Source organism: Neodiprion pinetum, chromosome 4 (assembly GCF_021155775.2).
Source record: "Neodiprion pinetum isolate iyNeoPine1 chromosome 4, iyNeoPine1.2, whole genome shotgun sequence".
NCBI classification, from domain to species: Eukaryota; Metazoa; Arthropoda; class Insecta; order Hymenoptera; family Diprionidae; genus Neodiprion; species Neodiprion pinetum.
The window spans coordinates 16,374,991-16,395,567 of record NC_060235.2 but is presented as its reverse complement, the minus strand read 5'-3'; the positions used below and the strand labels follow the sequence as shown (position 1 = coordinate 16,395,567).

General features: G+C 37.5%; 3 protein-coding genes across 19 annotated transcripts; 1 reads left to right on the top strand and 2 right to left on the bottom strand.

Moving 5' to 3' along the window:
* Positions 1-100: 100 nt before the first annotated feature.
* Positions 101-14,207, bottom strand: l(1)G0196 (inositol hexakisphosphate and diphosphoinositol-pentakisphosphate kinase). 16 transcript variants are annotated; one of them, XM_046622855.2, is made up of 30 exons: positions 14,091-14,207; positions 13,335-13,394; positions 12,542-12,649; positions 11,013-11,213; positions 10,779-10,919; positions 10,574-10,664; positions 10,349-10,503; positions 9,931-10,223; positions 9,644-9,838; positions 9,455-9,541; positions 9,139-9,327; positions 8,880-8,977; positions 8,562-8,684; positions 8,187-8,421; positions 7,870-8,078; positions 7,552-7,778; positions 7,334-7,470; positions 7,019-7,151; positions 6,667-6,906; positions 6,467-6,580; positions 6,198-6,352; positions 5,960-6,108; positions 5,590-5,637; positions 3,976-4,326; positions 3,163-3,342; positions 2,821-3,064; positions 2,561-2,589; positions 2,369-2,480; positions 1,897-2,265; positions 101-1,668 (listed from the first exon to the last, which is right to left on the bottom strand). In XM_046622855.2, the coding sequence occupies exons 2-30, from the start codon at positions 13,365-13,367 to the stop codon at positions 1,176-1,178; spliced, it is 5,139 nt and encodes a 1,712-aa protein (XP_046478811.1). In that variant the 5' UTR covers positions 13,368-13,394; positions 14,091-14,207; the 3' UTR covers positions 101-1,175. The 16 variants fall into 16 exon arrangements, with proteins under 16 accessions (XP_046478811.1, XP_046478809.1, XP_046478815.1 ...); XM_046622853.2 differs by having other exon boundaries at positions 8,547-8,684; positions 8,892-8,977; XM_046622859.2 differs by having other exon boundaries at positions 8,892-8,977.
* A 70-nt stretch (positions 14,208-14,277) lies between these two features.
* On the top strand, positions 14,278-15,499 carry ND-19 (NADH dehydrogenase [ubiquinone] 1 alpha subcomplex subunit 8). The gene is made up of 3 exons (XM_046622885.2): positions 14,278-14,555; positions 14,869-15,044; positions 15,142-15,499. Exons 1-3 carry the CDS (start codon positions 14,427-14,429, stop codon positions 15,362-15,364), a joined length of 528 nt encoding a protein of 175 aa, XP_046478841.1. The 5' UTR covers positions 14,278-14,426; the 3' UTR covers positions 15,365-15,499.
* On the bottom strand, positions 14,965-20,111 carry LOC124217383 (CBP80/20-dependent translation initiation factor). Of its 2 annotated transcripts, none has more exons than XM_046622873.2 (6): positions 20,037-20,111; positions 18,891-19,110; positions 18,597-18,757; positions 18,317-18,507; positions 17,957-18,230; positions 14,965-16,761 (listed from the first exon to the last, which is right to left on the bottom strand). In XM_046622873.2, exons 2-6 carry the CDS (start codon positions 19,103-19,105, stop codon positions 16,325-16,327), a joined length of 1,278 nt encoding a protein of 425 aa, XP_046478829.1. In that variant the 5' UTR covers positions 19,106-19,110; positions 20,037-20,111; the 3' UTR covers positions 14,965-16,324. The 2 variants fall into 2 exon arrangements, with proteins under 2 accessions (XP_046478829.1, XP_046478828.1); XM_046622872.2 differs by lacking the exon at positions 20,037-20,111 and adding an exon at positions 19,318-19,699.
* Between the last annotated feature and the right edge of the window lie 466 nt (positions 20,112-20,577).

Genomic DNA, 20,577 nt, shown 5'->3' with positions numbered 1-20,577 from the left:
AGTCAGTAGGATATTAAACGGATTTTGAGTGGAGCCAGGATTTAAAGTTAATGATAGAAATTCGTCGGGATAAATGATTAGGTTGATCAATTAATTTGAATTTGGTAACATGTTTTGATTTATTTACTATTTTACAGCCGATAACACGATCTAACATAACAAAAAATTTAACTATCTCACAATTGTGCATCGATATCTGTATAAGTGGCACCATAATAAATACGGAATACTAGTTACGTAGTACAATTCTGAAACAACGTCTGTGAGTTTCTTTGCCTTTTTGTCTGAACTAAGTGGCGATTTAGGACATTTCGCTTTGACGTAATTAAGGACATGACACAATTGTTCAGGGAAAACAAACAACGTAAATTATGCTGCTTTAAAATCACAGATGAATGTTAGGCGCTGTAATAATTTCAGATTGTCTACGAATGAAGATAATATAAATACTCAGCCACAGTTGAAAATTTAGTTAAGTAATTTCGTAATTTTTGCTGTACAGCTTTACAGGTCCAAGTGATTATTATGGCAATGATAATATTAACACAATTACAAATCAGTGTAGATACACTAATTAATCAAGTCTATTTATACATATTTTCAAGTTGCGGAGTTTACTCCGATTTGTCAATCGTTCAATAAACTTTCTAACTGAAACAACTTTACATTCATATTTCCATGAGTCATAAGGATTATTTGTCTCTAGTCATTAGATTCATGGTGATCTAAGCACACAAATTAACGTGACTTTGTCACGATAGCAGGAACGTTGAATCGTTTCACATATAGGTTTTGTTTTCTAATGCATATATCGTGCAGCAGGTTATTCAATCTGTTATTGTTGACAATATGATTAAAATGCTTCGATATGAATTGACAATCATAGGCAGGTTTCAAACAAGTCCTTCTAGAAATGGACATCAATTAACGCTTCTTTTAGTTATTACTCAACACCACGAATTGCATTTCAAGATCAATAAATTAATCATGATCCAACTATTAAGTAGCTATTTGACGTTGAGCGTGATAAAATCGATAAATTCTACGGAGAATGGCGTCTGCGCAAAGCAAGTGCGGTACAGTCATTGGTAATAATACTAAAGTGATTTCCCATGTAACATCAATTAAATGAACAATCCTATCAAGCATCGTTACAAAATTATTATTTCTCTTCCTTAACCTGCTTTTTCGGTATCAACGTCAAAACCAACTTTAACATTTGTACCGTCATTAAGACTGCTCGCTAGTGTAAGTACAGGTTCCAATGGTTTGTTAATTCTCGATCCATTGATGGGAATTGGATGGGTGAGGATCACCTCCGAGTTTCTTGTGTTGTCAAGATCATCCGGAGTAGAAAGTTCCTTTTCAATTGGAGTAAAGCTCCGGTAATCGGAGTCAAGTTCTGCATTCGAATGTAGTGGTGAAAGAGGACAGATTTCAGATTTTGAATAATTGCTCTTGGAGATTGCCCGTATTTCAGTCGTTTGTTGTAAATCAACATCACTCTCATTACTGAACAATGGTTTTGATATTTTTCTACCACCTTCGATAGTTGCCTCTTTGACTAACACAGATTGGATCACACTTTTCGGATTGCTGGTACACACTGTAACCTGGTCTTTCATCCTAACGTCATCATCCGCAACTTCCATACTTTCCACGCGGAATCTAGCGTGAAAAAATATTTTGCTTATCTATATCTGACTGTGTTGTTAAATGTGATTCTTAACAATCAAAGTTGAACACATACAGATAAATATACTAATTAATATTATAAAGCCATAAAAGCTGCTATCCAATCTCAAAATACTCTGATAGATGAAAAAAAAAAAAAAAAAATTTGCTATTAAACAATTGTTTGTACTATATTTAATATTATTTTTGAACTGACCTTACCTTCCAATTTTTTTATAACTACAACTCGGTTGTACCGGATTAGAATTTTCCTGCTGTTTGAAAACAAATTTGATGTCTTGTTTCTTCTGCACCTTGCTCTGTCTCAATGTCAAAGTATGGTCCTCGTCTTCATCGATGTTATCAATGATTGTAGCATCATCAACACATACTGATTTCTTGATGAGCTTACAGCTATCGTCTTGGCAGATTTTCAAAATTTGGCCATCTTCGTTACTGTAGTAATCTGTAAAAGATATACTTCCACGGCTTTCTCGGCAGCCTTGATCTATTCCCATACAGATGTTATTTAGATCTAGGTTCAAATCTGGTGTTCTGGGAAATTCGTGCGCCGTATTGAACACGCGCATTCTGTGAATGAAAGACAATTACAAACTATTAATGAATCAGGTGGTCATAACAAAAAAAAATTATTCAATGAAAAATTCAATTACTGGCATTCTGCAAAATTTACCCGTCATTGCTACCGAGACTGGTAGACATGCTACATTCACCCGCCGACGTAGGAGCAGGAGAAGATGGCTCCGACGACAAAAAAGATGGCGCTCCACTGCTCCAACCTGCGCCTACAAAAGACAGAGTAATAAAGTTTAAACAGACCTTCAACCGTTGGCTTCAAGAGGCTAAAAACTTTGAAAATACTCACTGTTTGGACTGGTCGGTGACAGCTGATTTCTATAATCAGATTCATTCAGTAATTTGTAATTAATCAGAGAGGGCATTACGTACATGACAAAAATTGAAAATTATTCGTACACGCACGGAGAGAATCGCTCGCTTTTCAGAGGTAATTGAAATGCTCTGATAAATGTTGAAACACGTAAGAATGAAACCTTTAAATTATATATCAAATACCGTCGTTACTTCAAGCAAGTTTATAGGGTCAAATGCGAGCTTTGATATTACCTAATGACTTCATTATCGGAGGAATGGTATTCGCGACCGATGCTGCCTATGCTTAGATTTTGGAGGAATGACCCGTGAACAGATCCACCTGGGGATGGATATTTAGGCGGCGAGGATGCCGGAGTGCGGAAAAAAGACAGGCTAGTCATCATTTCTAGAAACGAGTCCAACTGTCTCAGAGACAGTGCGTTATGCAATGTTTCCAATGGTCTGATTGGTGGGACGCCTCCGAATCCATCTATAGCTGTGCAAAAACGAAAGCATTTCAGTTTTAATGGAGGGAGGGACTTGTTCTACTATTTTCTAGCTCTGCTTTGGGGTTCGTGGAGCATAGCTATTTACCTGCAACAGCAGAGGCGTGCTGAGGCACCATATCCTTGAGGTCCGGGGCGCTCGACGATCCGCTGATAACAGCTGTGCTGAACAGGCTGTTTGTAGAACCGGTAAGCTTCTTGCTAACGTTGTATCCGAGCATCTTGAAGTAGGTCATCTGTCCAGAGACGCTGTGACGATAGCGTCTTGCTGTGCAGGTAGGGCAAGGTTGAATGACTCTAGGTAGTGTGCCGGGATCAGAGTTTTGGAGAGAATACAGGTATTACGGACTATAGGGGTATATTTTGCGATTGCAGCAGGATAAATGTATTAACTGTATTAAAGACAAATGTTCTACTGAACTTCCCAGTCAAGCAAACATTTAATTAACCATAATTCTGAAGCAATGAGTTATTTAAAGCTTTACCAAGATGAGGGAATACCTTAAATAATGAAACGGATTAATTTTATTTAATTACACCGATGTAACACATGTTAATCGATGATTGTAGGATCAAGTTGATTCTGTCTGAATTTTGTGTGCTGTTAGTTTCATCTGAGAAAAAGTGCAGAAGATTAGGCTGCAAAGGCTACTTATTTGAGAATATTTGTTGTATTAAAAACAGTTTGTTATTCGCACGAACATGATTTCCTCAATGATTAATCACAATGTGGATATATGCATAGAGAGTTGATAACTTAGCCCGTGATAAGGATCTAGATCTGATTGTGAGAAAAGCTTTGTAACTAACGTGTAGGAAAGTGATTCATCTCTATGTTTTACAGGAACAAAAAATTGTCAAATATGGATATCTGAGCTGACTGGCATCAGAGTAAACTCACCACACACTTTAAAGTTAGACAAAGTTGCTTCGGTGTAAGATCTGCCATACTTCTTAAATTGCGTCAATAATTGCGGTTTGGCTACGGTATAAGACGAATTTGTTTCGTCTATGGGAGCACAGACTGTACCGGGAGAGGCAAGAGGGACTCGGTGAAAAGTTATCAACGGAGACGAAGATGAATTGGAATTGAAAACCATGTTTACAGGCATATTGGGTGAACTGAGCGAGTGCGCTAGAGTAAATGATCGTCTCAATGACTTTTGCACCCTTGATAATTTACTGATATTCTCGCAATGATTGGCAACATGCAGATCAGTTTCTTGCTTTAGTGACTTTTGACAGCAATCGGCTGATTATAAGTTATGCGTTATAAAATGAGATGGTACAAGGAAATTAATAAGTCGAAATAAAGTCATGTGACAGAATAGAGGACAAGGCGAAGGAAGGATGAAAAGAGAAACAAAATATTTTATTAAAAACCCAACACCAGATAATCCTGTTGGAAATATAATTTTCCTGTAGCGACGACGAGTTTCAACTTCTACTTTGACAATTTTGAAACTCTTCAAGTGCAAAGAACACTATTGAAATAAATGATAATATAAATAAATAACAACATCAAAAATGAATTTTCAATTAATATAGAAAGAAAAATGATATTTGAAACTATCTCATTGTTTTCTTGAAGGCTATGCAGTCGATATATAATTGAAGACTACATTGTTAGTACTTCACTGTTTGATGCGTATTAAAGTATAATTCTCGAAAAAATTTATGAAACTAAAAGGAAATTTACACGATTTTTGAAGAAGCTTGTAACATTTGATCCTTTTTCTAAATAAACTGATACGCATTACATGGTTGAGCATATCAGAATTCATTCTGGTCTGATTGTGGTGTCTTTTTATAAATTTAACAATTTAAATCGTCGCTAGAAACTGCTTGCATGGAGAAATAGAGATAGAAAGCAAAGAGAAAAAGGTAGAGTGCATCGCATTAAAAGGAGTAAAAATCATGAAAGAGAAGCGCTTTGTGTAGGGTAAATTATGTAAAATCGAATTGTAGAAATTGAACAATTGTGTAGAAAGCTTGAAAATGGTTGAAAAATTTGTAGTGATCTTCATATCATAAACGAATAAAGTATGAAATCGAATCTACAGAATAAAATTTAACTTCGATTTTCTACAGATGAACGTTTCTGATGATACAGGCTAAAAAGTTCTGCACACAGCATGATATACGATACAACGCTTAGAATGGTTGATGTTGAGCCAATTTACATATATCGGTATAGCTGATAGAAAAGCAGTCAATAAGCAGATAGTGAACTATTAATAACCTGATTGGTAGTTTCTCAAAATTATTTTAGGTCTTTTTGATGTGCAATAGTTTATGGTATGTCGTTGATATTTGCCAAATGTTGTGCGAAGATTGCTATACAAATATGAAACATAAATTCACATCGGTAAAATTACTAATCAATTACTTATTGTGATTATTTGCTAAACGATGGACTGAGCCATGGTCGATAAAATTACGACAACTCCTAGATCCCTACGTATGTTGGTGATTAACTCTGTCAAGTGATTGTACTAGAGAGTGAACCACATACCTTCCTTATTGACTGCATCCAAACTTTGATATTGCACTTTCTCAGCAGCTATGGAAAAAATCGAATTGTTACAAACTCGATATTGAAAATGAGAATAACGATGTTGCCAGTATTATTCTACTCTCAGCAGTGTGACTAAGATTCAAGAATCTCTGTGCACGCCTCGCTTGGCTACTGCAGGCATACGACTTGTCTTATGAAAGTCGATGTCAAGATCACATAAATTTTTGCTTCCACTATTACTAGATTTTGTTAGTGGCTTGGACGAGGATAGGGAGTTTAATAATTTTATGGGCTTGGTAGAATGTGGGAATATAAAAGGTTATAAGAAGTTCACCGAACAAATAGAAAAAGCAGAATTTGTACAAACGTTTTACAGTTTTTTCTTGTCTCTGGTGGTCATAGCTTCTGGCTCTTGGTTCATTGATACCCGCTGCCTCTAGTTCTCGACGTTGACGTTGACTCGCTGCTAGCTGGCTGCCAAGTCTAGCTGCTTCGTGACCCGCCACTGTTCTCGCGCTGTGAAAAACTATCCAGCTCAAATATCTATGCTCATTGATATCTGTTCTTTATCCAATTGTTATCTATATCGATACACGTTTCCTCACCTGATTGGAATTGGCGCCGAACTCTGTAGAAAGCCACTATCGAAAGGTTCGTCGATTATGGGATCCAGGTCCATCATATCGATAGTTTTACTCGCCTTCGGGCTCTCGCCATCCAAGGCCAAGTTGCCTTCGTCTGTTTCCATCGGTGAAGTGTTCTATGATTATAGAAAAATTTCATAACAATACTACACCGAAAATATTCTCCAGAAGCTCGATGTTGCGAACGTTGCTAATGCGTGTTTCAAAAACTTGTCAATTTCTCTTCTTACCGAATTTGTAACCTGGCTATTTGTGTTGTCATCCAAGATACTTAATTCGGAATCTTCCTCTTCGATTCGCGTGCTGCACTGAGAGCTGCCTTCTGCACCTGATCCCGCCTCACCCTGTGCAAAAATAAATACGATGTACTTTTAGAAATCGACAGCATCAAATAAATGCATATCGATACATTGCCAATATCAAAACGTACGAGATTATGATTACTCTCGTTCCGCGAATGCGGCCGGAAACCCGGTCCCGGGGGAAGATTTTTCTGCACACAACAGTTCACTCCAGGACTAAAGTGAAGCTCGACATGGAAGCGCTCTTCACTGCTTGGATCCTTTGTTGGATCTTCGTATAACATAACGACGATTTGCGACATGTAATTCAATTCTGATACCATGCTTACGTACTCCATTGCGCGTCGCCATTGTTCGTCCTTGACCACCTATTGGAGTAACGGATGACATAAGTAATGAAAAATAAAAAACCCTATATGTCTTAAACGACATGGCTTGAGTTTGATAACTTATTTGAGGGGAAAAAAAAATGATCATTACATCAAGTAATCCTCCATATCGCAGTACAGTGAGTAGGGAGTGAACATGGCTTTCGCTTGTAAAGTATAATCTCGTTCTGACGTGCCTTCCAGGACTTGAAACTCCGTGCGAGTATCTGAAATGGAGGATACGACTGAATACAAAATAAATATTCGACTTTTTGATTCTGATGGAAATAAATATTCTACAAAATTATGTGAATCAAGTTGTTGCGTGACAAAAATAGCATATCAACGACCTCGAATTTCTGGAATTCGATTACATAATTAGAGACGAAATGAATTTGTAAGGATTTAATAAAAATATTATACTTGCCGTGGATTTAATCTATTGACAGTTTCTTCGCCGGTCTCCTCTATATTTCGTTGAAGATCTGCTCGAATCTTTTTCAGTAGAGGTGTGCAAATACCTTGTCCTATGGTGAGTTTTTCCTGAACGGTTAGTCCATATTCCTGATAATTGAAAAGTAGAAATTAGGCAAACAATATATTAAATTCTTTTACTATAATACAGTCAAAAATTGTTGGTATTACCTGCGGTATGACAATATCAGCTAAATATTTTGAGTATATGTAGAGCTCTTCCGCATAATCAAACTGAAGCGTATGATTGTTGTGCTGCAGGTCGTACTTAATGCAGTCATAAATGTCGGGGATTTTCGATATGTCGAACCTCTTCTTTTTGGTGCAGAAATCTTTTTCAATTTTACCCCACCGGCGGCCCATTAATTCCCATGTTTCCCCGTGGTACAGAATAGCATCTGGAAGTGCAGCCCGTAACAAGCCGTGTTAAAAAATGTAACAAAAACATGAGCATTTCTACAAAAGATCGTAGTTAATGTTCACCCTCACCTTTCGTCTTGGGATCGTCTTTCTTAATCCTGACAATGTCCATTAGTTTCTGTATAAGAACGTGAACGTGCTGACAACATCTTACAGGATTTTTTACAAAATTCATTGCCGCATTTATGCTCAGAGCATTACCGGGATTTATCTGCTCGCGATCTTCGCGGGTAAATTCTCTATCCTGTTGCAGTAGTTCATGCAGTCGCGTTTTTACCCTGAGAATATAAATGCATGAATTGTGGATCACGAAACACAGCAAGAATCATTGATAGATTTTTTTCTTTAGCAAAATAAGGAAAAAATAGACAGTGATAATTACTTACATGTTTTGGTATTTACTGCTATCGCAATCGTTGTCCAAAAGTCCATTGGTGTTGGCACTTTTGACCATCTGTACCAGAATGGGAGTTAGTTCGCCCTCCAAAGCAAGTAGACCCTTGGCGAAAGCTGCAGCCGTCATTTGGACTCTGCCTTCATCGCTGGCGTAAATTTTCAAGTCATGACGAAAGGTTGAGTGCAGTCGAAGGAGACCCAGACCTTGGGCACCGGCATATTCTCCTGCACGGTACAAATCGAATTAGTCATACGGAGACATTCGTCGATTGCTCATGAATAAGGGATTTAGGGTTGTTTGGGAAAGGGAGGAATAAACAGAATAAAAAATAATGGCGAGAGATACGAACCACTAAGGTGTCTACCTTGACCTCCCGGATACATGCACCGAAATATACGGCCAAGTTCTTCAGCTTGGATGCGTCCAGCTGGCGTCAACTCTCCGCCCCACTTTAGAATCAGCACCAAAGATGGCTCGCCAAATCTGTCTAACAGAAGAGAAAAATTCAAATTTTGAAGACAAGTATCCAGTAGTTCGAATCACGAAAGTCGGAATGACCATGAATTTTCATATTAAAATGGAAAATCGAAGTACTCCAATAGAATAAAAAGCACACTTGGTGAACGAATGTTGAACAGAAATGAAATCGAAAGTAAATAATAGTATAATCAATCATGCATACTGTTGGTTTTACCGTCGTCTGAGGAGCTCCCTCTAGGTCTGCCTTTAGGCTGATATTTCATCTGGACCTTACGATTAATTCCTGAAAAATGGCCATACCTGAATAAAAACAATATGTTAAATTTATAGCTGACTTTGTTCCTGTTCGAAAAAAATAAATCAAAAATCAAAAAGAACGAGACAGTAGTAAAAAAAAAATAGGCGAGGCGTATATCCAGCATCTTTCTTGCAAATTTATCGATTTGATTCTCACTGCTCACATTTCTAGGACACTTTTCAGCTGCTCCAGTTTTCCTTGCTTCTCTTCCAACTCTGGTCCAGCAGCACGATGCTGAATCTCCGTTAACAAGCTACGTGCGGTGTCCAAAATCTCCTGAAGCTGTTTGGGCCGCTTTAGTTTGACGTGACCGTGTTTGTAACCATCGTACTTGGCAAAGATCTCAAAAAATCTGAATAAAGTAATGGAAATAAATTCGTAGCTAGATTTCGAACGGTGTCAAATTAACCGTCAGAATTGATCGAGGTAGATGAAATATTTTCAGTCAAGTATCAAATTACAAAAAGTTGCAAGCTTACTTGGGATGACGAACTTCGACCTTCATTTTTTGCTTGGGAGTTCTATCGCCGTGTCTGATAACTGCAACGACACATCTTAGCTCCATCCTGAAAGGAAGAGCTCAATGAACAATCAAATTGTATTGTTTACATTGCTCAAACGAATCTTGTGATCAAAATAACAGACAGTCTGCAATTCCAGATGCTCACATTTTTCCAAATGTAGTGGGCACAATGGGTGGATCATCCAATTGAAACGGAACGCTCCAAGGAATGTGAAGAGTAGGTGCCAGTTCTCTGAGAATCATGTTACCCAAAATTTTCGCGCAATCGTCATAATACTTGTTCGAATTTTTAACAAAACTGAATCCATTAACGTCACAGACAAACGATTGACCATTGGCTCTGTAACCAACGTAATAGGCTTGAAGAAATTCAAATAAAAAATCCCAGACACTGAAATCGTGGATGAAAATTGAGGCAAGAACTACGTTTACCTGAGCAAATCGAACCCGCAAACGGTTTGCTTAAAGGCGAGGCATACTTTTCTGCTTATAAGTTTTTCAGCATTGCTAAGAATGACGGGATAGCGTATTTCCTTTCCCTCTGAGTCCCGTTCCACTTTGCCATCCAGAGCCGGGCTCTTTCTTGCTTCGGCGTGAGCGTAATCGGGCCCAACTGTGTAAACTTTAACGTCAGTGCCGTCAGTCGGCATGAAATCTTCATATATGTAAGATCCAGTTTTCCGGACCCGAGACTCTGGTGAGTAAACGCTGCTGCGGCTGCCAATCTGTACAGCAATGTATAATTGGCTCTAATTGGGATCGACAAGCATGAGGTTCATTTTTTGTATAATTTTGAAGGATGTTAGATATTTTTTAGCTCACATAAATATTGAATCATCGTTCGACCTACCTTTCTAAATAATCTCTGACTTCCGCCACCCGCGGATGTTGGATAATATATGTAAATATTATGATCTTCGGCAGATACTGGCTTCTCAACAAACGGTTTATTAAATGTTATACCATTCACCTCGACGTGGTCCTCCGATTCAACCAGTTCATGATCTGCAATAAATAAATCGTTACTAATTTTCGTTGCGGATAAATGTGTTAGTCCAGAATTATATAAGTTTACGCTTTGGATCTGCAGAATCTCTGTCCAGGACTGCGTATCGCGGTATTTCTATGCCTTCTCCATTGAGTATCGCATAAACTCGTCTGCGATCCTGTAAGCCCAAAATAAAGGAAGAAACAAAAAAACGAATCGACGCACAAAACCTTTTCGACTTAAGTCTAAGTATGAAGCAACTTTTAGACATTTTACATACTATTTAACTTACCTGAATATCGTATTGCATACGCAGATTGTTAATTATAAATGGATTTCGTAAGCTGGCATACTGTATAGCTTTATCGAGCGGAAAACCTTTGCTGTGAAAACTTATCAAGCAATCGACTATCGGCCAGTCTTCCACAGGTTCCTAAAAACGTTAATGAATAATTGAAAATTTGTTGCTGAATTTTTCAGCGTGTGTGATCCGAGAGATAGAGATTAGATAAAATAACTCGCTCACTTTAAGTATGACTTCTTCCGGAAAAACAATGATTTTCAAATATTCGAACTCTTCAAGCCGTGTCAAGATCTCCTTCATAGGTTTACTCTGAGACTTCTTGGCCATTGCACAAACACCAACCAAGACTTGCTTTCCCTCACCATCCAGAGAATTCGTACTTCCCATGCATCCATCTTCGCTTAGGCATCCTTTCGGCAGATCCTAGACGTACATATGTGTAACGGTGTTAGCTAAATGATAATGATCTTCCACAAGATTGAGCGAAGAAAATGAAACTGGGCAAACAATTCTCATTGAATCTTTTATTTCAGACTTTCAAGATAGATTCGGCCTTTATTTAGGTCTGACATCATTATGGAAGGGATCATTGCTTTCTTAGTGGGATTTTTTAAAACAGGATGACTGCGATTTTTTTTTGTATCACCTTACCTCATAAATTTTTGGATTGTCAGACATTAAAGACTAGAATTTGAACACAATCAATCTGATTGGTTGAGGGATATCAGATGAATGATTTTTAGTGAAATAAATTATAATTTGTCTAATACTTACAAAACAAGCATCGCAATAAAAAAAATCGGGTGAATTATCTGCGTTCTCGAATGAAAACATCAGCAATGGATCCATTGGACAAATTGGCGATAATAACTAATAACAATTTGAGCACATAAGTGATTTCACTAACGCTGATAGCTGCAGTACAACCGTTACTGTGCGTATGAAAAGATCAATAATCTCTCAAATTATGAGAATAGTGAAAGAAAAGAATTGAATAATTTTTTTCCTCTCACTTGATCTTACGGTTTTCACAATAAATCATGAAAAGTGAAACAGCTCAAAATTACATCATTTTGGGCAAACGAACAGCAGTGTCTACATACCAAAACCCTAGCACAAATATTTCTTAGGATTTTCAGAAATTTTCTGCAGGGAAACAGGAAGACATGTTTTTTAAAAATTATTTACAAAAATGAAATCAATACAGATATAAAAAAGAAAACAGTCAACGAAAGCTGAAACGAGCTAATAAAAAGATATGCTTCTGATTCCTGGATATCTGAACAATCACTTGACTATATTAAAGTAGTGCAGTAATTTGTCACCTCTTATCAGCATTATAAAAAAAGACTACACTAAGTTATGTTTGCTTTAGCATTTACCATATATATTTAAAGAATGATAGAGTAGCTCAGGCTTTTACTACGTTATAACTTCAAGATTATCCGATTATAAGCCTGCAGATTAGAGTATGAAAAAGCTGAGGTTGGTTTACATAGATTGCGAATACAACTAAAAGTTTCAAGGTTGCAGAGATAGAATTTGATAATACCTTGACTTTACAACGCTTTTAATTAGCCTAAGACATTCTGTTGCGTAATGTCGTGTGAAATTGTTTTCAAGGTACTGTATAAAAAGTAAATTATTGAATAAATAGCAAGGGAGAGAAAACGAGGGGAATGATCGAAGTACTGGAGGAAGGAAAGTGAAGTCCTAGAATTGTTGAGTTAGTATTAAAATGTTGAACTCACTCGTACCGAGGAATGGTAGATCGAAGATGAGGACTGACCGACGAGGGGGGATTGCCCTGGGTTAATATCTCCTACGTAGAAGACTGGTCTTGTTGCATTCTTCAGATCCTGTTCGTAGAATGCAAACTAAGTAAGACATCGTTCGGTTGCTTTGCCAATAGCAGATCAATGCGTGGCTTGTGATCATTGTTGTGTCTAATTCGATTTTGCTGCTTTCTCTATTTTTTCCCCCTTCCCCGAATGATGAAAAAAAAAATCATGACAAATTCAGATCCAAGAAACCAGAACCGAAATTCCATTAATTGTTAGGAAGTAATAATGAGCTGGTGCTATTGTTAGTCCATGGCTACGCGTAAAAGCATCTAGATAAGTACCGTGACAATAAACTTATGTTAGGCAAAGAAGGCTGAGCCTGCCGCTGTAGGCTAAAGGTCAACATAGTCGTAAATATTCGTAGATTACAATTGAAAGAGCACCAAGCGTGAAGAAAAAAAGGGAGGCATAAAAACCAGCCACAAGCTAATGATATCAAGAGTTCAATTCAAAATTGACCACTTTAAGGGCGCAAAAATATATAGTAATAAAACCAAATTACTGATGGATATTCATTGGTATGATAAAACTCAGAGTCCAACAGCAAATGCTTAGTTTAGAACTTGTTATTATATGCAAACGATTATATGATCTTCAAATACTTTCTCTGGGCTAGTTCGTTAATTACAGAAAAAAAAAACAGCGTAAATTTACAGGAAAAGAAAATTGTTCATACAGAGTCGATAATGAATACACTTACCTGGTAGCCGTACTCTAATTCCGTATAAGACATATCAGAGAAGTCTCTTTCTTTTTCTCGCTGTAATTACATATCATATGACAAGTGGTCAGTGTTTCTATTAGAGTGAATACACATTCTTATTTCTGTAATTTTTGCAACACTTAGCAGTTAGTCTGTGAATTTGTTACCAACTAATCAAATATTTGCATTGACCCTGAGCATTGAAACAATTGTCAGTTACAACATAAAAAAGCCATAACATTACAATCTGTACCCAAAATTCACTGAAGTGAGTTAAACGCAGTAACAATAACTGCGATTCTGACAAATAAATTATTCCTAGAGTCTAGTTATCTTTGTAAAGAAAATTTGGCTGAAACTTATAAGGTTGAAACATAAAATACTGATTTCCAATTTGAGGAAATGATGGCAAAGCTGGAATATTGACAACAGTACCGGAGCTGAAGTAGGTAACACTGTGTTTGTACCTGAAATATGAAGGAACGAAAGTATTTCTCATTTGAATATAATTTGGAGTGTAGCAAGAAAGGCGCGGTGTAATTCGAAGTTGTCAGTTTCTACCTAGCACGCAGTAGTGATAATCTGATTTTATGTGAAGCTGACAGCCATATCGCGTGTCATACTTCGATGTGACCAGCTGGATTTTGTTTATTTCGTTATATTTTACTGATTAGCGGCCCAGAGTTGCCCGTCCGGGTTACGAAACATTGGTGTACACAATTATTTGATTAGCATAAGTATTTCATCACCTACTTCTTCCCTCTTCTCTCGACGCGACCAACGAATCGACGAAATTACTGCAATAACGTCGCGACAACGAATCCAGTAGACGGCGAAGTGTATGCTAAAAATGAGTCGGAATCGGTTATTTTTCGTTTAAGAGTTGTCACATCTGTCTCTCAGCTGTTCGACCGGAGTTTTGGATCTGCGCTTGCGTCACTTGCGTTTTGCAGTTTGCAGATGCTAGTGAGCAGGTCGAGGGGGTTTTATTTGTGACATTCGGGTTGTTGCACGGATTCTTGAGGATTCTGAAAATAAGTTAATTAAGTTATATAGAAAAGCGGCCGCTAACCGATACAGAGGTACGAAATGGTTATCACAAGTTCAACGTACCTGCCTTCCGAAGAGGAACTGACTGTTGAGGAGGTTAACGTTGGTACAGCATCTCTGCGCGCCGCAGCTTTTCATATGGGCAAACATTGCGAGCACCACAATAACGTAAATGAATATTCAATCTCACGTAGCTCGGCTGATTCATCGACCCATCGATACTCCGAAATTTCAATTTCCGACTCAGGCTCAGGCTGTTTTTTGTATCCCAAATAACTTTCCTCCCAACGTCACTAGAATTATTATGTAATTTATGGAGCATAGAAACAGAGTCTACGATCCATTATTCTCAAATAAAACAAATTTTCAGTTGGCTTGTTGTTTTTGATGATGATTTGTATCTTCTGGACCAGATATTGATTGTAAGCATCAATTCTATGGATAAGTAACCTCGATTTTCAATGCTGTTTGTTCTGTCCAGGAATTTATGTTGTGCCGTCAAGAAGAGGATGATCCTAGAAGTTGCTTGAACGAAGGCAAAGCAGTGACTGCATGTGCTCTGGAGTTTTTTCGCAAATTAAAGAAAACTTGTTACGATGAATTTACTCAGTACGCAACCTGCCTGGACAAGAGCAGCGGAGATATGGCATTTAATCGGTACTTTATCTAGACATCATTGGCTGCCGTAGCAATTAGAAGCATTTGTTTTCTTTCTCGACAAAGCAATTAAAATCTTCCTTGTTTGTTTTTTCAGCTGTCGGTTGACACAAGCGGTCTATGACAAATGTGTTTTGGATAACTTGAATATAGAGCGGCCGTCCTTTGGATATTTCTGCGAAGTAAAGGTCCATGATTCACCCAGGCCCAAGCCACCACCTGAGCCCAAAGCAGTTTACCCTGATGCTGCGCCAAAGTTACCGGACGACGCCGAACGCCTGCCAGCACGTTTTGGTGCAAGATCCATATTTGGAAACTAAATACACATAGTATGGAATCAATTTCTTATTAACTATTTATAGAACATAGTGGACGGATTGTGTACTATATCATATCGTAGTGCTCAACTCTTGTGTACAGGAAATGTGTAAATACAATCTATACCTGTACTATAATTTTATTTCCCATTTATTTGTGACGGTATATTGAAAAAAAAATCTTGCCATATTTCCTGTAAGGAGAAGATGATCCAAATGAAATTGAAACTCTAATTTAGTTTGTACATTTGGGATACATTCGAGAGTTGGATTAAAAATTTCCATACCTACTTGAATTTTAATGGATCCTTGGACAATTTGTGATGTATTCAAAATTTGAAAAAAATATAAATTATTAGTGGTAAGTACACATAGGTATGTCTTTCTCAATTAAAATTGGCTATGTATGAACAGAGCATATGTTAGTTAACCTAACAATTATTTTATGGCTGACCGTTGTATTAAATATGAAAAATGTTCCGTTACATGCCTTAACAACGGAATTGCGATAAATACGCCTTCAGCTGCTGTTCTAATATGCTGAAACTTGTTAATGTAATTAACCACCAGTTACAAGCATATTAATGAAATTATTCTATAGCTAATCATTGCTGATTCCAAAACATATAGCAGGTTTCAAACAATCTAAATTCAAAGTCAATGTTCTCAAGGTAAAATAGAATATGTACAAATTCATTTTTCAGGTAAATTACTTTGTGAAATTGACGACACGAATACCAATATCTGACAATGAATAGAAATTCAAAAATCGAAATTCTATAACTTAACATATCACAACCTATGATAAAACACTGTTGTAAAATTCACATACGGCATCAATTTTTTGGCGTTGAATAATAGAATTACTGATATTTAACCTGCAACATATATCGACCTAACTTTATCAATAATTACCTCATTTTTTCTTAATTGTATAATTACTGCCTTACTGTTCACATTCATTTAATTTGAGAATTGAGAATTGTCGGTGTTATTGGACGCAGAACGAGCTCCATGCCTATCTTGCTCGTAGTCTCTGTCAAATCTATCGTCATGGCCCCAGCTTTTGTTGGAATTATGTTGCTTGGATGACCAGACTTGCTCGTCGGTAAGCTTGTCCTTTTTACCTTTTACTTTTCTGTCCCCTGTGTTTTCTTTTCTGTTCTCTCTTATGCCTAATCCTCGAATTGCCCTTGGCAAAGATGGTTGAGATTGGTGAGATATAATGACGAACTGAGAATTTATCATCCCAGACGAATTCTGCTCGTAAGACTTCGGAGAAATCTCGAATTTTGCACTTTCTTCCACATTCAATGATTTCGCCAAGGTTCCAACACCGCTGCTCGCGTTACTCAATCGTTCTTTGCGATTACTATCATACTTGGTGTTTCTCGCAGTATCTGCAAGTTCATATAATACGTCTGTACAAATCAACTTCCAATGTGTTACAAGTTCGATTTGTTTCCAATTATTTTACTGCGGTACATGTCTGAATACAAAACAATAGGCACAATCACACTGTAAGGAATTTTCCGTTATTACTTTTCTTCAACGTGAAAGTTTTACAGGCATTTCATAACAGAAGTTTAAATTTTTCCAATAATTCTGTTGATATGCAGATTCTTCCAACGATTTTTCTCTATGATTTGTCAAACTTTTAGACTGTCCATTTCTTTTTACTTCAACTCCCATGAACATATTCTACATGTTTCAGTCCATTTACATTAGTCAGTCAGTTAATAGGTATGTTATTTTTTCATTAAGAGAAACGAAGGTAAGAAAATAATTTGTGAAATACGAAGATTTATCTTATCAAATTAGAAATTATCTTGTTCTCCTTTCCTCCTGTATAGTTCAGTAATGACGATAATCGAAGGATATGTCAAGTAGTGATTTCAACATATTTTGTTTGTTTGTGTTTGTGTGTGTATATTAGGGTGGTCCTTTTTAGGGTGTTTTCGAAAATTCCTGCGGATAAGGCGGAAAAAGTTTGCAAAAAAATCAAAAAAAATGTATGCAAAACTTGAAGCCTGTAGGTCAACTCTAAGAACTGCCTCCAAAGCAGTGAAATTTCCCATTTAAGTAATATGGGAATTCGAGCTTACTACATTCTTTTTTTTTCCCTGCCTTAATAGTGCTTTGAAAAATCTGAAATTTGGTTTACGTCTTCCCTGTAGTCATAGGTGTTTAAAAAAAAATTGGCCGATTTCCAGTGATAAAAGTTTCGAAATCCCAAGAAACACAACTTTGAGATTGTGGGATTTAGAAACTTTTATCGCTGGAAATCGGCCAATTTTTTAAAAAATAATTATGACTACAGGGAAGACGTAAACCACATTTCAGATTTTTCGAAGCACTATTAAGGCGGGGAAAAAAAAAAGAATGTAGTAAGCTTGAATTCCCATGTTATTTAAATGGGAAATTTCACTGCCTTGGAGGCAGTTCTTAGAGTTGACCTACAGGCTTCAAGTTTTGCGTACATTTTTTTTGATTTTTTTGCAAACTTTTTCCGCCTTGTCCGCAGGAATTATCGAAAACACCCTAAATAAGGACCACCCTAGTGTATATGTGTGTGTCACATGAACATTTCATTACCATTCATTTGGTCCTTTGGTTTAACGATATTCTTAACATTCTGGTAACGCTGGAGCTGCATCATTGCTTCGTCGCCAAGTTGAGCTAAATAAAATGCTTGCAGATCACCTGACAACGGCTCGTATAATTGATTAGCCAAGTCGACTGCGAGCAGTAACATACCTCGAGATTGGGAACTGAGATTACGATTCACCAAAACTGTTCTTACATGTATAAGAAATCGCTCGAGTTCTGCTTGATTTGACGTTCGGATTTTTTTCCCATTCAACGAAAGCTGTGTGATCAACATATCAATGGAATATCAGTTGCTAGCCCCAATCTTTCATTTTCAAAAGAGTTTAAAAACTATCACACTTGTACCTGAGTGGCAACGAGTTCAATATCTTCTTCAGACGCCGACTGGAGCAGAGCTTTCATATATTCAAGCAAAGGCACTCCGATCAACGGCAATGGCTCTCCTGTGGCTAGTCGCACTTGATAATATACTTCGCCTAAGAGAGACATGGCATTCAAGTAATGCATCATACATTGCTCTTTAGTTTCATCCTTTCCTGAGAAAAACATTTCAATATGAATTCAATAAAATTGAATCGACACTAGTGCAAACACATTCTTCAAATCTTTTCCCTCTGACACTCACTTTCGTAATCCTTCTGCAAAGTAGACAAAAGAATACTTCTCAGTTTTGTGCCATTTTCATCCTGCTGATCGCTGATCTGGTTGTAACTAAAGAGCATGGCCAGTTTTATTCCAAATTGTCTGTCCTCCAATGCCTGTGTATGCAGTGTATCGAATACAGACCTGAGAAGTTCATAGCATACAAGGTTCATATTTTATAAAGAATCAAGTTAAAATAAGTGTATCATTTTTCTCAACCATATTCCTGAATGAGTCGATTACGAGTAGACAGCATATAGAAAAGTCACTTGTGTACCTGAGTCCTTTCTGCCTTGCCGCGTCTCGGATCAACTCGTCGATTTCATCTATCTTGGACATCGGAGTGGCATTATAGATGCTGAGACTGTCGATTTGGCCAATCAGTTTGAGATGGTCAGGATTTTTTTGGGATACAATTGGTCCCGGTCTCCGCAGTACGGCCTCGCGATTTTTTGCCGTTGCCCATCCTCTGCCTCGTGATACCGATGTCATGTTCACTTCAAGCCAAATAGTCAAAAAAGGAGTTTCAATAAAAATTTTCCCACAATTTCGGTAATTTTAAAATACATTGACATTTCGCATGAACTAGCAGTCTTTTGAAACCGCGAAAGGTTAAGCCGTATGTTTTCCCCACCGGCTATTTTTCGCATTCGCTAGTTGTGGAAATTGATTCTGTCTATCAGTAAAGCAAGCTTTTAACTTACTTGGCGTAGAATATGATCAATACGACGCAAGTTTCTTGTGTAAAGCGATCTTGTAGTTACTCGAGAGTAACAAGTCAAATACAACGACCAAAAGTTACGGAGCTGCCATATTTGAAAGCAATTCGAAGTATTCGAAGTTTTGAACAGATCTCAGATAGGACGCCACTGTACTAATTTTCTTTTCAGCAATGTTATTCAGTCATTGGTACTGTTTACGAGCTGCTTTTTCCACATTGGAGAGAACCATTAGAAGAAGAATTAAGGTGTGTTTCATTGGTGTGTTCCTTCGGCGGACGCAATTGTGGTCCCGTTCTGCGCATACATCGACATGTACTTCATGACGTCAGGAGCGAGGAAATTTCCTTGTCGAATAGTGCGAGAACGGAAGCACGAATTTGACAAGAAAAATGTTGAAATCGTAGATTAAATATCAGTGCATGTCTGTATGTCAGTCACTGCTAACATAGATTGCTGATAATATTTATTATGAACAATGATGAAATAAATAAAATCACTTAACATCAACATGGCCGATCGTACTCCTAGCTTGAATATTCACCGCTTCTACGATTTCAAAATTTCTTTCACTTCCGACAGGAAGATAAAGACGTATAAAAGGACATATCTAATCCGGGAAATCCTATTCCATCAGTTAATTTTTCCCTAAATATGGCACGATTCGACCAGAAAATTTTCAGATGATAGGAGTCCGTTCATACCCAGGTAGCATTCTGTCGCAAGTTCACGTTATGGTTGTCACGTGGCGCGTGCATGGCTCTGGCGGCAGACCACTATCTGCCTGTTTCCGCAGTTGTAGGAGACGTGCGCATGTGTGCTTTCGACAGAAGCTTGCTGCAGATCATTCATGATTCTCGAAGGGTCTGCCGGTATTCACGAAGAGCAGAAGGCACAGGTTCTCATTGGCAAATAAAAAAAAAAGAATATGAAGGTCACAACTCAAAACACTTTTTATCGTGTTAACGTTTCGGCCCTGGTGGGGGCCCTCCTCAGAACAATTTTATTTAAATATCTCATATGAGATGACACTTCCAATTACATAAATGAGTGTTGGTAAATGGTAAATGAATAGAACAAAAAGGCAATAAAGACAAAAACCGAAACACACTACGTTGGCAACACGTAACTCCCACGAATTCATAATTATAGTTGGTTTGTTAAAAAGAAATAAAATACACAGCCGTTATGGTTGAGTCAGAGCACATGAGCACACGTGGAACGTCTAGTGTGTGGTGTTTTGAG

Coding starts and splice junctions, on each gene's coding strand:
- LOC124217383 (XM_046622872.2), bottom strand. Junction 18,758..18,890: donor GCAAGGCAGAAAGGACTCAG/GTACACAAGTGA, acceptor TGAACTTCTCAG/GTCTGTATTCGATACACTGC. Junction 18,508..18,596: donor TTTGCAGAAGGATTACGAAA/GTGAGTGTCAGA, acceptor TGTTTTTCTCAG/GAAAGGATGAAACTAAAGAG.
- ND-19 (XM_046622885.2), top strand. CDS start 14,427: ATGGTTATCACAAGTTCAACGTACCTGCCTTCCGAAGAGGAACTGACT. Junction 14,556..14,868: donor ATTGCGAGCACCACAATAAC/GTAAATGAATAT, acceptor TGTTCTGTCCAG/GAATTTATGTTGTGCCGTCA. Junction 15,045..15,141: donor GGAGATATGGCATTTAATCG/GTACTTTATCTA, acceptor TTGTTTTTTCAG/CTGTCGGTTGACACAAGCGG.